At 41.5% G+C, this 16,280-nt stretch overlaps 1 protein-coding gene across 2 annotated transcripts in view; it reads left to right on the plus strand.

Annotated features, from left to right (window-relative positions):
• Positions 1–16,280, plus strand: part of GRAMD4 (GRAM domain containing 4) — a 77,985-nt gene that overhangs the window by 38,299 nt on the left and 23,406 nt on the right. For both annotated transcript variants that reach the window (XM_049813937.1, XM_049813938.1), the window contains exon 4: positions 9,684–9,804. In XM_049813937.1, the coding sequence (XP_049669894.1) occupies positions 9,684–9,804 (121 nt within the window). The remainder of the gene's footprint in view (positions 1–9,683; positions 9,805–16,280) is intronic.

The raw sequence follows: 16,280 nt of genomic DNA on the forward strand, positions 1-16,280 counted from the left end.
GAGATCTGCACACATCCCTCGAGCTTGTGGAGTTCCTCTGATGAGGACTGTGGTTTGTGTATGGTGACTGGTGGGGAATCTTCTTGAACATCTTCCTTGGGCACTCAGAGAAGCCACAGTAAAAAGGCATGAGTCCAGGTTTTGCTGCAGAGCTGTCTGTTCATTAGAGCTGCTCTTGCTTGCTTTGTACTAACAAATTTTTTAAGTTTTTTTCTAGGTCTGACTTATGAAAGGGAGACTTCTCAAAACTCACAGAAAGTTTCTTAAAAGGTGTACGAAAGGTTTTGTTCATACCCAGAGATGCTTAACGTGATGCACCATGTATATTGAATGCATGTCTAGCCTTCCTGGACAAAACACCCTCCAAAACTGGCTTCGTTTTCCTGGAAGCATTGTTGGAAGAGGCAATTGTGAGCAGGTTGGAGCATTTGCCTGGTGTTTAAGATGGCTCAGTAGAGACAAAAGAGGATTCAGACCTCCATTTCTCATCTGTGAGGACTCTGCTCTGACTGATGGAGGATGGGTTGTGCTCTTGCTCTCAACTTGGCTTCCAAGAGCACAAGGTTCCCAAGACCCTCTCCCGAGGTGAGAGGGAAAGAATGCAATTCCAGCTGTCCTGGTTTCAGCTGGGATAGAGTTAACTGTCTTCCTAGTAGCTGGTACAGTGCTATGTTTTGAGTTCAGTATGCGAAGAATGTTGATAACACACTGATGTTTTCAGTTGTTGCGCAGTAGTGTTTAGTCTAAAGTCAAGGATTTTTCAGCTTTTCATGCCCAGCCAGCGAGAAAGCTGGAGGGGCACAAGAAGTTGGGAGGGGACACAGCCAGGGCACCTGACCCAAACTGGCCAACGGCGTATTCCATACCATGGGACGTCCCATCTAGTTTAGGAACTGGGAAGGGGGGGGGGCAGGGAATCGCTGCTCGGGGACTGGCGGGGTGTTGGTCGGCGGGTGGTGAGCAATTGCCCTGCGCATCATTTGTACATTCCAATCCTTTTATTACTACTGTTGACATTTTATTAGTGTTATCATTATCATTACTAGTTTCTTATTTTCTGTTCTATTAAACCGTTCTTATCTCGACCCAGGAGTTTTACTTTTTTTTCCCAATTTTCTCCCCCATCCCACTGGATGGGGGGAGTGAGTGAGCAGCTGCATGGTGCTTAGTTGCTGGCTGGGGTTAAACCACGACAGCAGCAGGCTGGAGTCCTGGGCTGGTCCTTGTTCCAGGACTGGCTTGTGCAATCTGCCCTCTTCATTGGATAAAGTGTGCAAATGGTGGTGGTGTGAAGATGCCAGAATGCTGGAGGGTCCAACCCAGGAGGATCATGTGCCATCACGCCGCCTTTTTGTGGGGCTGCTTAACCAAAGTGCAGCACAGCGCTGACAGAGGTGTATTGTTTTAGGTCCTCCATGGGCTCAAACAGCTGGTGCCTACGCATCGCTTTAAGTAGGTGGGATGTGCCCTTGCTTCTGCCTTTTTTTGGGTGCCCAACTTGGCTTCATGAATTGTGGAGTCGGTGTGAAAGCTCAGGCAGGGCAGCGGTCAGCACTGCTGTGCCTGTCCCTTTTGTATAACTGGGCCGGAGATTTTGGGACCCCCATGTGGAACCTGCTCTTCCCTGCTCGGCTTAGTAACATAAAAGCCTTTGAAGAACCTACTGCTCTTCCCAAGCCAGACATTGAAATATTTATAGCCTGTTTCACTTCTGCCAAAAACAGGGAGTGAAAACAGTTCCTGCAATAATGACAAAATTTTTGCAGTTCCCTTCGTTTTAGATGGATTCTGCAACTCTTCTGGCATTTTTAGTCTCTGAAATTTCTGAAAATTCATAGAGCAGGAGTACTTTTCATGACTTTTAAGCTGGCAAAAGTGTATCTAGCAACAGAAAACTTCCCACTTGATATTTTGAGATGGGGATATGTCTCAGTAAGCTATTGATTTTTAAGATAGTTCAGATATTTTCAGGAAGCTTAATTTAAAATCCTTCTGTAATGAAGGGGAAATGATCTTGTGTCTGTTACAACACAGTAAAGGTCTACTGAAAACACTGTGTGTAAACGTAAAGTTACTAATTGGTTGTTAGCATAACTATTTTGTACATATCATAGTAATGACATCTTAATTCTTTCCAACCTCACCCACTTGAATTGGGACATAACAGGAATGGTGAGAAAGGAGACCAGACCAGTTTGCATAGAGGAAGAAGATCTTGTCAAACATGATGTGCTTTGTAAATCAGTCTTCCTCATCACATGAGATAGAAGAGCAGTTTCACATGAAACTCTGCTATTGAGGTGAGGAAAATAGTACCAGGGGAATATTAATTGCACTGAGAAGCAGGACAACGGTTCAGATTTAACCTTCCCTCCACTGCTTCTGGATCAGAGTTGGCTTATTTCCTATCAGCATAGAGGGAGCCCAGGCTGCTCCCTACCCTGTAGGCGTATGCAAAGACACTCAAAAACTGGTCCCCAAAAGCTATGCTTATTTTAAGTACTGGAACAGGAGCTCTGCCTTTGAAAGAGTAAAGAGAGGCACAGCAGAATGATGGAAACAAAAAAAGTAAAAAGAGGGATTGTTTAACTGCCAAACCCATGTTAGGGGTTTTTTAAGGCAAACTTGTAGGACTGTTTCTGAATATGACATATCACTTGTTTGTTTTGATGTGTGCAGGTAAACCAGACTGAGCTGGAGAAAGGTTATAGTGAAAATGTGGGTTTTATACTTAACTGTTTCATTTCTCCACTCTACCAAAACACCTATATAAAACAAGATAGGGAGGAGGAAAGGATATGCACTCAAAAAATGTAGCTTATCTTTAATGTTTGTCTGCTTTTTTGGCTTTTTATGACACCAATATTCCCATTAGAAAATCTTCTTTTTTCCCCCTTTTTTCTGTATGAAAAGACTCATGCAAACAAGCAAGAGGCCTGACCAAAAGGGAAAACCATTAAATTGACAAAGCAAGGAAACATGGTCTTCTCAAATGCAAAAACCCTCTGAACAGTTCTTCCTTCAGTTTTCTTTCTTTGCTGGCTTGTTTTTGTTTGGTTTGTGGGGTTTTTCCCCTTATCTAATAAGCATGTGGATGTCTTGCTTTTTGTCCCCATCCATAGACTGGTTGGGTTAAAAAAAAATCTTCGTATGTTTTTAGCATTATTTTCTTCTAGAGAGTGTAGCTGAGCAAAGATCAGCTGAAGATAAAGTAGTTCAGGATGAGTCTTTTGGAGCAATAGGAAGAGAAGTTTTTGGGGAAGGAGGAATGAGAGTTCATTGAGGATTAGTTGTGTAGCTGAATGTGTGGACAACACATTTTGATCTCTGTATAGTAGTAGATCATGTGAGGTATTGAATTTGAGGTGGTGGTTTTAGTCTGTTGGTGTAAAAGAGAGTTAAAGTCAATATAATGCTGATTTCTATTTTTTCCAGCAAAGAATGTGAGGACAGTGTCCTGAAAAAACCAGCATGAAGAACTCTTGCTTAAAATGTGGTCAGTTTACAGTTTTGTACTGAATCATCCTGGGAATAGTATCTGGTATTGTTATAGTAGGAAGGAACTTCTAAAATTGTGGTCAGATAACACCAGTCGGGCTCCTTCTCCCACCCCCCTCCCACTGTTGCTGCTGTCTGTCTGCTGGAATGACTCTCCAGACCAGTCATTGTCCAGTTCTGGAAGAGCTATGAAGAACAAGAAGGCTGGTATCTGTTTTAGAAGCGACCACCTAACTGCACAAGCGAAGGAAGGGTTAGACAGTCAACTTCGAGTTTGGGGCTTGAAAGGGGAGATTTTTAGGGTCTTCCTTCTTAAAATGCTAAGGGTAGTCCCTGTAAGCAGGTTAGCTTTGTGCTTCCAAAGTGAAGCATAGAAGTTCAAGTGTGAAGGAGGACATGAACTTAAGAGGAAGAAAGGACAGCTAAGAAAGTGCAGCTGCTAGAGCGATGGCTTAGGCAAGCCCTTTTCTTTCCCAAGCATCTGGCATGCAAAGAAGTAGAATATCTTGCAATATCTGGGACCAAAGGCTAATGTTTTATCTGAAGTCTTTTGGATAGATTTGTGGTAAGTCTTTGGCAGTCTCTGTGGTTCTCAAGTCACTGGTGGAAAGGACATAAGCCCTGGGTAAGGAGAGTTAGAGATTAGAAGAACAAGAAACAAATAGTACACAATTAAGCTGTATCCAGTTATTGCTATGAATTGTGAACTTGTCTCCAGAGGAGTATATGAATTACAAAATAACTGGCAACAGGGAAAAAACAGGTTAGGGATTGCTATTGTGGGTCCTTCCTCCACCACTGCTTGTTGGTCAGACAGTGTTCTTTGTATGTCTTTGCATTATCACAAGTGGTGGAGCCGTTCCTTGTCTTTCAGAGCACTGCAACTTGCTGCTGGTGTTTAAGATAAAGACTAAAAGCTCTTCAATGTCTATGTTAGTGAAAATAGACATGTTTTAAGACTCCTAACATCTTGTTAGTAATGTCATATAGTTGGTTTAGTTTGGACAAAGTTAAAATATTAGCTTTCTGTAGGAGCTGGGAGTCTGGCAAAGGTAGAAGCTGCCTGCACTGGAGAAAACTCCAAATGTCTGGCTCTGTCAGTGTGGCTGGTGAGATCCAGTTTGACTGTGTGTGGTTGGGATTTAGTGCATTTAGTACCAATTAAACAACATCCTTGAACTCTGGTGATGTTCACAGGGTTGTAGGGAGATTTGCCATAATTAACATAGACGTAGAAGGGTTATTTATATCTTGTTAAGTACTGGTGTTTCCCCATGTAAATATTACAGAGTGCATGTACGCTTTTTGGCATTTCTAGTTTTTTAACTTGGTCTCCTTAGGTTTAATACTAAACTGATTTGGTAGCTAGAAACAGTAGTCTGCAGTCTTTAACTATGCTCTGAAAGAAATTTTTGGTCACTTTGTCCAGAGGGGGATTTTGCAGCATACCTGTAGGCCTACAAAGGAATGCTATTATGTAAAACAGCTACTAGGAGACTCCCTAATCCACCTCCAATCCCCGCATTAAGGGAAACATCCGCTTTACTGCACATGCAGTATTGAATTAGAAATCCAAGCTGCTGCCAGGCCTTCCCAGCCTGATGTATCATCTTTCTTTTCGAAATACTACTCAGGTTCTGTTCAGTCTCACCTGAACTAAATACTTTGGTATTTAAGAGCTCTTTATCAAAGCATTTCTTACAAGCTTTTGTATTCTGAGGAGCAAACTGAAATTTTTCAGTTGTTGTAATGGCTGATGCCATATGATGATGCAACGAAGCGCTCAGTAGCTTGTCTTTTAGCAGTTGTGTGATAGCAGCTAAACTTTTTGAAATGTTAAATCTTTAAATGATCAAATCCTTCAGGTATGACAGTTATGTTACAGCTAATAGAGGATAAAATGCTGTAGAAAAAACTGAAATGGATAAATTTTTTTGGTAGCCTGTGAGATGCATTGTGGATGATGCTCTTTCCTATGGGGTCAATTCTCCTAGGGTTTACAGTGCAGTAGTACTCAGGTTAATGCAGTTGAAATGCTATTGTTGCCCTGTCCCACAGACTTCTGAAGCTCACTTTTAAAAGTGCAATAGCATCCAGATACTGTCCTGCTTTTCTACACAAGTTGACTTCACTGGAGAGATTTTAAAGTTTTTTTTCTGGGTCACACTTGCTGTCACAACCTAAAGGTTTACCCAGCCTGCAGGTATAGAGAGAGCGTGACAGTGGGTTGGTAGGATTCTGTAATGCAGAAGGACGTGGAGGCTTTTTACTCTAAATTTCTCTATTTTATTACAGTTTGCTACAAATGCCACTAAAATCACTACTAGCAACTATACCTATGATTGATAAAGCAAATATATGTGTATGAAAAAAAAGTATATATAAAGCTGTTACAAATGGTTGGCAGCAATCAATAGTATGGCAGCAACCAAGTAGGTGTATACTATTACAGGTGACTACAAACTTAACACTGGTGAAGCAAACTTATCAATAATATAGCAGCAGATGTAATTATGATAGATTACTTATGCACATATACATATGTTTACAATAATACCAGTATTAAGCTTATTGGACAGATCTCAGAATGGGCCAAACCATCCCAGAAGTGGGAGGACAAACCAAACCCTCCCCGGCAAGGGTCCAAGATCTCTTAGAAAGTTTGTACGGAGAGTTCAACCTGTTTAGGAAAGGAAAAGTACATGCAGCATGGGAAGTTCTCAGAGAGAGAAGCTTCATTTTGGATACAAATGAAGTAATTTTTATATCATAGAGAAATAAGGAGGTGTAGGACACCACCACTTCAGCAGCCAATAGATGCTATTAATTTCTGTTTTTCACCTGGAATAGCCAATAAATGTTGATGTTTTCTGTTCTCTCAGGCCAGACTCAGGCCAATTTTTATTTTTCCAGACTGTTTTCCTGTTCTTGCAGATAGAAAAGCCAATGGCAGTTACCAATTCTTACTTTGTCAGGATGTTTTCTCCCTTTTGCAGACTATTTTTCACCTTTTCAGATGATAAGTTGCTGTTACAGTTCCTTGTTTTTGTGCTTATCAGTGGTATCTCAGGATGTCTCTGGTTTCTAGGTACCCATCTGTCTACCTCAAAGAGGCCAGCTGTACTTCTCAAGGATGCTTCTGGTTCCAAGGCCTAGTTCCCAGGCTGGCAGGCATTTTCTCCGTCAGTATTTCAGCAGACGTTTTCTTCTGTTAGTAATTTTCCCCTTCTAACCAGGTCACTGTTATGGCTACTCACATCACCTGCATGTCCAGTTCAGACATGCACTGAGCATCTTGTAATATTTTAATTTTTCTTGCCCAGCAGGAGATAGGGAGCTGTGATTGATATGCTGAGGAGGGAAATTATGGAAGCTGATTCATCTTGGAGCTGAAGCTTGACCTTTTATGTTCTACCTTTTTGTGCGTGTGTGTGTGGGGGGGAGGTTGGTTGAATTTTGACTGGCTGAAGATGAAATCCAAGGAGCACTCCTGTTCTCATTGTCAAGGAGGATACTCATCGTAAAGCTCAGTAGATAATACCATGGTGAAACGTTTACAGGTTCTTCTCAAGCGTTCGTGACCTCTGCTCTTTGTAGCCAACTTCACTGGTTCTGCAGGAGGACCCCTTAGGGCTAGAAAAATATCCGCTGAAAGTGCCGTTCAGCTTGGCCAAATTGTAGATTATTTCAGGGGAGAGAGCAAGGAAGAACACCACCCCACCCTCTGCCATGGTTTCTGTTGCTTAGCAAACTTTAGAGTATTTAACTAACCAAACACAGGTTTTACAATGCCAGACAGCACTGCTGCCAAAGTAGCAACAAATACTGCTTTAAGGAGTTGGAGGGGCCAGAGCAGTCATAGTGGGGTGGATTTGAATTGCAGTCCTGTATGTGAAAGTTAGGAAATGCTATGAAAGGTGAAGCTGTGACAATCCTTAATGATGGGGTGCTGTATTTTTATGTTTGTTCTATAGGAGTTCTGTCCTGTTCGTTGTGTATCCTTTCACTCTGCCTCTTTCCATAAAGAATCTCTGGCACTGCTTGTCCTGCTAGTCGTCAAGTTTCTGGGGTTTGTGTTTTGGTTTTAGTAGAACAAGATGTAGCACAATCAGAACAACTGGAATTAAGGAAGCTGGAAGATCTGAGTAGACTTTCAAGGGCACTGAGGTTAATTTATACTACTTGTGGTTTTCTTATGTACACACAATGCATAGTCACTTCCTCTTTAAAAAAAAAAAAAAAGTGCTTAGTGAAAATTTTTTTCCCTTTAATGGTCTGGAAGATAACAACCCTATGAAGCTTTGGAAGTTTTTGTGATATCTTCATGATATTGCACAAGGTCCAGTGCATTTGAAGTGCAACAGATGTTTCCCCTTAGCTGTGTGCCTGCTCTTGTTCTGGAACAGGGTGAGCCCTTGGAAGTAGGGTAAGCTAATTATAAACGTAGTTTTCTTATTGGATTTAAAAGTCCTTGTGGACACATGATTAGGAACAGCACCATGTATGGGTATGCCTTTTTGTCTATATCTTTCCATTTATTTACAGGAGAGACAATACGTGCTGCAATAGTGAAAGTTCCCTACCCTACCCTTGGGAATAAATTTCAGGTTTAGTTGCTGGAAGATAACTTGGTTTATGTGCTCTGACTCTTCTTTCTGAGGTCATTAACGAAGCATCAATGGGGAGATGGCGGCACTCCTTTCTGTTTGGTGAAGTTCAACCTGTAGCCTCATGGTGGAAACTGTCATGTCCTCTTGATTTGTGTATCTTTTCCCTTTCTCCCGTAACTCTGTGCTCTAAATCTCTTAGCGCTGCAGGAATACAGATAATCTAGTACCACCTAACTTGCACAGCAAGTAAAATAAATGATCAGAGGTACTGCGCAAGGGCCTCCTTCAGAGGTGGGAGTGTTTGTCAGTTCCTCTGAACATTTGCACTAGGGCTTCAGACCTTCTCAAGATGCATAATGATTGGAGTCAGAGAGGGTCAGATATCAAAATTATCTGACTAGCAAAGGTTTACAAGGCAATATGTGAAAATAAACAGAAGAGGTTGCTGGAGGGTATGGCATAATACACGAATCATGTAAAAACAATCTAAAACCTCAACCCCTGTGTCTGTGGCGATGGTGGAATTAGCAAGTGTTTTCTGTACTGGTTTGCTGTAAGCTTGAAATACACTTGCTGTTCTACAATTTATTGCTGATGTTGAACTTAAAAACCAGCTCAGAGACCAAAATATAGAGTAATTTTTTTGTTTAAAAAGAAAAGAGAGTTATTCCCACTCGTTGTCTTTTTGTCATGTCTCTTATATGCCTATCTGGGAAAAGTGATCACTGATAGTGAACCTGTTGTAGCTCTAGAGTAAAATAAGGTCATGAGTAAGGATACTGCCAGAAACAAAAAAGCAAGGCTAATAAGCCACAAAAAAGCCTTATGCATAGTTGATATTAACTTCTCATGAAAAAAGTTCTGAGAGGGTCTATGTGTGTTTGCATAAGTAAATGTATGTGTGTGTATGTGTCTATATTTTTATATATAAAATTATTACATGGAAGTTAGTAGGGTACATTGTAACCTCAGAAAAGGGTAAAAATCTGAACTTAATTCCTTGTCTCATAACCCCATCTTAAAACCATAAGATGCTTAGGTCCATAATGGGGCCATCTCACTTATACAAAAATACAGGGGTGCCAGAAATTGATGTATAGAGGATTATATGGCATAATATAACTTTATGTGAGTATACGGTTTGGTTTTTTTCCTACCCGTAGACATGGGCAAAGAAAACAGATACTCTTTTTTTCTTGTTATGACTACCTGATTTAGCAATAGACAGCCTTTCCTGCTGATTATTTCTTTGCAGAATAAAGGGTATGTCACCTTGTATTTAGATAAAGGTAGCTTGTACCAAGGGCTTATTTTTGATACATTGCATCATGAAAAGAAAACTTTAAAGTTGTTTTTCTCCTTGATTTAACAACTGTAACTAAATATTTTGTACGTGATACAGCTGTGTGCTTTTTATGAAATCTTCCTAGCCCTTGATTACTTGTTTTTTCTGGTGAACGTATTTGGTATAGCACAGATAAAAAACCCCTACCTAATCTATCATAATTAGATTTTAATTTCCTCATAGAAATACTTCAGGTTAACTAAATCTTTTTCTTCTCCTTTAATTAACAGAGGAGGAGCTCAGGAAGCTGAGAGAAGAAACAAACGCTGAAACGTTAAGGCAGGAGTTAGAAAAGGAACGGCAGAGGAGATTAGAACTAGAACAAAAAGTCAATGAAGTACTTAAAGCAAGGTAAGAGAAATATATAAAGCAAGGTAAGAGAAATATCTTCACTGTAAAGCTGAAAGCCACTTGAGATCTCTGACTGTCTCTGAGGAGTTCTGGTAAAAGCATCCATTTCCAGCCTAGGCTCTCTTAAAATAAATTAGTAGCTCACAGAGAGAGAAGCTGTCTACATTTTCCTGTAAAAGTGCATCTTGTGCACCCATGTACACCCAAGTTACTTGACCATACATACTGCCCTAGCTACAGAAGTGTCCTGACACTTTTCTATTTGGGATATTCTTCATTTCAACTTCTCTGATGCCGTCCCTCTGGGATCTCACCTGCCTGGAGCTATCTGCGTGCACTGTGTGCTACTGAATGCCAGAGCCTTTGCCATGCCACTGCATATGCTTTGCCTCTTCGAAACCTGTGTCATCTCCAGACTGCCTAGTCCTTGTTACTCCTGTTCTAGCAGCAGCAAGGACATCCCAGTACTGCAGCACAACTCTAACTGTGTGGGAGTGACCTGAGCCTTTCTTGCCACTGCAATAACAAATGGAAACATGCCTTCCCATGCCTCTAAGTCCTTTCAGCCTTGAGGACGCCCACCTTGATGATGCAAAGCATCATGTTTGATGTTTTCTCCTTAGTCTGCCTAGCTGCACAGACTTTAGGTCTTAAGACCATAGCAGGTGCTTGGTGGCCTTGTTGGTCTAGACCAGTTGCATACATAGCTGCCTGTGTTATCTTCCTCAGCAGTAGCTAAGATTACTTGGCTGAGCAGTAGGATCTGTGATTCACCATCAACTGCTGTCATCAGGAGATAGTGCACACTGAGTTGGCAATCACATGTGATAAGCACTGCCAGTTACTTAGAGGTGACAAGCAAAAATCATCAGGCAAAACTTTTTGCTTGGATGTGAGGTTTCCCAGTGCCATACAAACTCTTCCCAGCCTGCCGCTTCCTTCTGTACTCATCCTGAGCATACAAATACCTTTCTGGTCAGGCCAGTCGTCCATGTCCCCTGGTATTCTGTAGCAATGGTTATAGGAGCTATTTATAGGAAATGTGTGAGCCTAGTTGCTTTCTGTGGTCTCTTACCTCCTATTCCTATAGCATCCACAAACACTGTATTAGGGGTATCGGAAGGTACATCGCTGCCTTTTCACTTCAGTATCTGTTTGCAGAGCTGTTACCCATGAATTTATTTAACTCTCTCTTGAAAGTGCTGGTGCTGTCTACAACTGGAAGCTATGGAGACAGTACATTACAGAAGTCCACTCTTGACTCTAAAGAAGTGATTTATTTTCTTTCCTTTTTAACAGATTTCTTAGTGGTTTCAAGAAGTGGCCTGAAGTTACAGAATTTTGAGATTTGGTGAATAACTGTTCAGAATTCCGCTTATTTACCACTCTTGATCAGTTCTTTCCTCTCTTACTCTTCTCGTCTCCAGACTGAAGAGTTCCAGCTTTGCCAGTATCTTCTTAAGAGTACTCCATCCCTTTCATCACTCCAGATGCCATTCTTTAACTGTTCCGTCTTAAGATGAAGAGGCTGAGTTCATGCAGTATTCAAAGTGTGGGTTCACCAAGGCCTTATATAGAATAAATTAGTCTTTCCCTCTTACCCTCAGTACCCAGTACAGCAGGGGTTTTTTGGCTGATGTTTCACACTGATGGTTTTCCAAAATCACTGGTTCTGTACAAGGTCGGTCTACGTGTAGTCTGGACCTGAACTGCCAAGTTGCACGCTTAGAAGGGGCTCTGCAAGGTCCTTGTGGAGGAGCCTTGTTCCCAAGCCAGCCCTGTGACCATGCACCGAGAAGGTGATCTGGACAGCTCTGACCTGGGTTGTTTTTTGGTGACTTTTAAAAGTTGCTCTTACAACTGGGAAGTGGGATTGCATTTTTATTGCCTATGCTGGTTGACCTGGCTGTATGCATGTGTGACTTCTATTTTGTATGTAGACTGATGTTGCCTAGTTGAGAGGGCTACTGGGGACAGTGGAAGAGGACAAACTTGGACCCATCCCCATGCTTAGAGTATCCGTTAGCTCCATAAAAGCAGTACAAAGCAATTAGTATTGTTTTCTGCTATTGGTAGAGAAAGATAACGGTTCAGGATACATTTCATCTCTGACATGTTGCCTTGAAGAAGTCATCTGACATGCAAGTTCCACATGCTTGTCTTTGAGCACAGTACAGGTTATATCATTAACACTGGCATAGGCCTTAAGTTTTTCTCCCGAGAGCAGATATGGTTGGGCTCTAGCTCATGTGCCAGAGAAGGGGGAGAGTGATCCCATCATTGCTGGGAGTCCTGGAGAAGGATGAGGAGCTGCCTTCCTCTGCAGGAAGGTACTCATCATCCTATGCTATTTCAGAGTAATGAGGATGGCCCAGGGTCTGATATATGACCCAGTGCAACTTAAGAGTACGTGTGTTTTACACAAAAAAGAGTTTGAAGGATTTTGGTTCTCAGTATTAGTGTTAACATCTGTGTCTCGTTGGATTGTGGACAACAGCAAATCCCTAGCAGGCGTGCCGTTGCTAAATTAAGGTAGCATGACCTGTGTGCTTCAATGCTGTATTCCCATTTAGATATCCCAAGGATTACAGTAGCCCTTTTAGCTTGGGTATTGCACTTGGGGATTACATTCAGCCAATTATCCCCTTTATCCATGTCTTTTTCAGGCTAGTCTTGCTAATATTCCAACCTTTTCAGGATAGGCAGGTATATGTAAGATGACAACAAAAAAAAAGACTTTGAAGACTATCCCAGTTTCTACCCAGAAGAAGAAAAAGCAGGTTTCCTATGTTTTTTCCTTAACTTGTACTCCATTGTGTGAAATTTTTTCACTGCTTTTTTTATCTTTTTGCACTTTGCTGTAGACATTTTAAAATAATTTTATTAGGACTACAGGCAAAGTGTTGGCTGGCACAATCAAATATGTAATAGGCCAAATTTACACCTGATGGAAACTTAATTTTATCAAGCAAAGTTACTACAGAAAGTCATCTCTGCTTATGTCAACAAAACAAAATTTGCTCTGCTTGTCAGCTAGCTAATTTTTCATGTAATCTTTAAGTAGATATGCATATAAACATTTTTGCTTGTACTCTTTTTTTGCTTACAGAAGTGAAGTACTGATGAAAAACATATCATGCTATGGTGTAAGAAGGAAGAAATTCTTTTAATAGTTACAGTATTCAGAAGTATTTGTGAAGTACATCAATACATGTAGCTATACGAATACATGCTGCAAAGTGTTCAGCAAGGAGAAAACAATGAGCTAACAATCTAGGTTTTGTTTTGGGGTTTTTTTTGATGAAGAAAATGGGCTTCTTTCATTGAATTGTGTGGAGGGAGGAGTGGAAGAATAGGATTTTTAGTGGTTTTGCTTGGTGTTCATTGTCTGTATGTCGGCATTCAGAAACATGGTGGCCCCAGCTGAAGTTTTCCATAGAAGCACTTCGGGACATCCCAGCACTTGGTACGACAGTTGAAGCTTATGACATTTTGCTAGTGGAACAATGCATAAATAATTTGGAATAGTCTATGTGAGCAGTGCTTGTTTAGCATAAATTGTGGGCTGTTGCTGCCTTATTTTACAGATTGTGAGCTAGCTCTGTCACGCAGGAAAAAAACGCACCCCAAAACCAAGTAGTTTTGTAACAACACCTACCAACAAGGTGCGGCTTATGCAAACCTTTTTATTAGTATCATTGTGAACTATTTTTAAGAGGAGCAAATTGGCAATGCTTCTGCATAAGCCCCTATTCCTTCTATGCTGCTTATCTTAGTTATCTTAATTAGCTCTTCCTGGCCTTTTGTTAAATGACATTGTCTTTGACACATGCAATGTTTTGAGCATGGCTGACTTTGTCCATTGAGAAGATGCCTCAGCTTGAGATTGCTCTGGAGGCTGGAAATGTTCCCTCCTGGAAGGATCCCTGTCAGGCTGGGACTCTGCACAGGTAGCAAGAACCTGAGTCCCAGGGCCAAAAGTTTCTCACCTGGCTGCCATGTTGCACTGGGCTTGCTGACATACATGGTTGCTGATGTACCCAGTTGGCTGAACTTCATGTATGTGTTTATTTTTAACTTAGTAGATTTGGTGACAGGCTGCTTGTAAAGTAGCTCCTGTCAAGAGTTTCTTTTGAATTTTTCTGCCCGTGAACATCTAGATCTTGTACGACTTTGGGTTGATGACATTTCTTTGAAGGAGATGCAAAACATGAAAATGGTTTAAGTCACAGCTCTTCAGGTGAAGAAGCCAAGCATACCTGAAAGATATGCCTTTAAACTAGACTGTGAAAATACCTGCTTTATGTTTATTTTTGCATTTCTGATGTTGGAGGGTGCTTTTGATGGAAGCGCACACATTCATGTTGCTTTGAGCAGTAAGAAGGATGTAACAGCCTTGACTGGCTTCCACAACAGCTGTCAAAGGAATGATGGTGGGTTGCTTGTGAATGTGGAGTTAGCCTGTAGGAAAATTGCTTTTAATATGTCTAAGAACATCCTGACATCAACTGGACCTGTTGTGTGCAGCAAGTCCGGTCTTCACACAGTTGTTGGGGGAAGTCAGTTGATCCACATACGCCTCAATTCACGACTGTATTCAAGGCCTAATATGCACAAACCAAAAATGCTTATTTAAGGTCAATGGCCTTCAGTATCCAGGCTCCCCTAACTTTTGTGTCATAATTGCAGCAACAAAAATAACGCTTTGGTGCTATTCTGTGGAGCAGCATTGAGTGGATGCTGCATCAGTGTGCTGGTCATTTTTGAATGGTACATGTGTACTGGTCATGAACAGCTCTAACATTCATGCTTCCCTGATTTCAGTATCTTTGAAGGAAAAAAAAAAAAAAGGCACATTTGTGTTTGTCTTCTCCATTGGCTGAGGTTGCTTTTCTCTGTTTTAATCAGCCTGTGCTTTTAAATGGGTACAATCTCTAGTTGCATAAACATGACCTAACCTCAGGTTGGGGATCTGTTGGTGTTACCAGTCACACCCTTTTTCTGGGTAAAAACCATGGTCCCAGAGGAATTTGTGCAGCTTGTTTTCTTTGGTGCAGGCTGCAGTTAGGAAGCCCTCATAGAAACACAGCCTTTTACGTTGTTCTGAGGGGCCACTTATGTTTTCCAGCCTTTTAACTGATCTCTGGCATGAAGAGTGGTTCAGAAACTGTAGGAAAGATAACTTCTCCCCTCTGTCAGTGGTCTTGATGTGCTGGCTGGTTCAACATGACCTGGTTTGGGGATTGAGCTTCTCAGTGGGTGTGCAAGCCTAAACAATGAATTCTGAGCTTCCTGGCCCCAATCTGTCTGAAGTGGCTAATTATAACCTGATTCACAGGTGCAGTAATGAGCTGTCATTAACCTGATGATTCGTAAAGGTCAGGTTCTTCACAGGGAAGGAGTAACAAGCAGGTGGCAAGTAAGACATTGCCAAAAAAACCAAAACAAAAAAAGCCCAAGAAGGGCCAAAGCCAAAGCATCATGTACTCCTGACGGAGCCCAGTGAGGCTGCTATCCAGAACTCCTTGATGAGATTGTTTGGATTTTTTTCCAAGAAACATGGGGAGTCATGACGCTGCGCTGCTTCTGAAAATATATCCCAGCATGTCAAAGGAAGACCCAGCCTAGAGGCTTTGACGACTGGCAATGGTGGGATCCTCTCTCGGCTCTGTCACTGGGGCCATTCAGGTGTGACACCTCCCAGTGCCTTTGCATGACTGGAGCAGGTTGAGTAACTGGCTCCTGCCTGTGTGAACCTGCTTGTGAATGACTACCTCCTTTCTACCTAAATGTGTTTTCAGCTTCAGTGAAACACGGTGACCGTGACAGATTGCAGATGAAAATGCCCACATATATAGTGTAATCATCTGGTGTCCTGGCTGAGGAAAACAAGACACTGCTGTATAATAGTTTGTGCAAATTTAATCACATTAATGGCGCTCTGCCTTTAGAGAGTCAGAGCTGGAAACGGAGGAGATGCAAGGATGTGGGGGAAAGAGCAAGGAGAAGAGGAGGTTTTAGGTGGGGAACCCATGGCTTGTGTAGAAATTTGGGAAGAGTGGCACAGAAAGCAAAGTTAAAATTTAGCTAGAAAAAATAAACTGGTGGAATTTCAAGTGGCTTTTGAAAAGAAGAGTTGCTGTGAATACAGAAGCTGTGTGGAAAAGTCCTGAAGAGGCGTGAAAAAAGTGGCTTTGAAAGCAGAAACCGTTGAATTCACCTTCTCCACACTCATAGATGTCCAGTTATAATTTATGAATCAGTACGTTATTTCTAAATGTTCCTTTTAGAAATGAACAAGGATGTGGAAAAGCTCATTAAATGTGCTTAGGAGCAAAAGGAGGTAATTAGTTCTGTAGTTTCTCCATCATGCTCATTGATACATGCTGATGTTGAGACAGCACGCATTAGTAATGGCTTTTTCCATGTGCAGACAGTACACCAAGATCTTTCCCTAATGTACTTTGTAGAGGAAC

The sequence above is a fragment of the Accipiter gentilis genome, chromosome 11, assembly GCF_929443795.1.
Source record: "Accipiter gentilis chromosome 11, bAccGen1.1, whole genome shotgun sequence".
NCBI classification, from domain to species: domain Eukaryota; kingdom Metazoa; phylum Chordata; class Aves; order Accipitriformes; family Accipitridae; genus Astur; species Astur gentilis.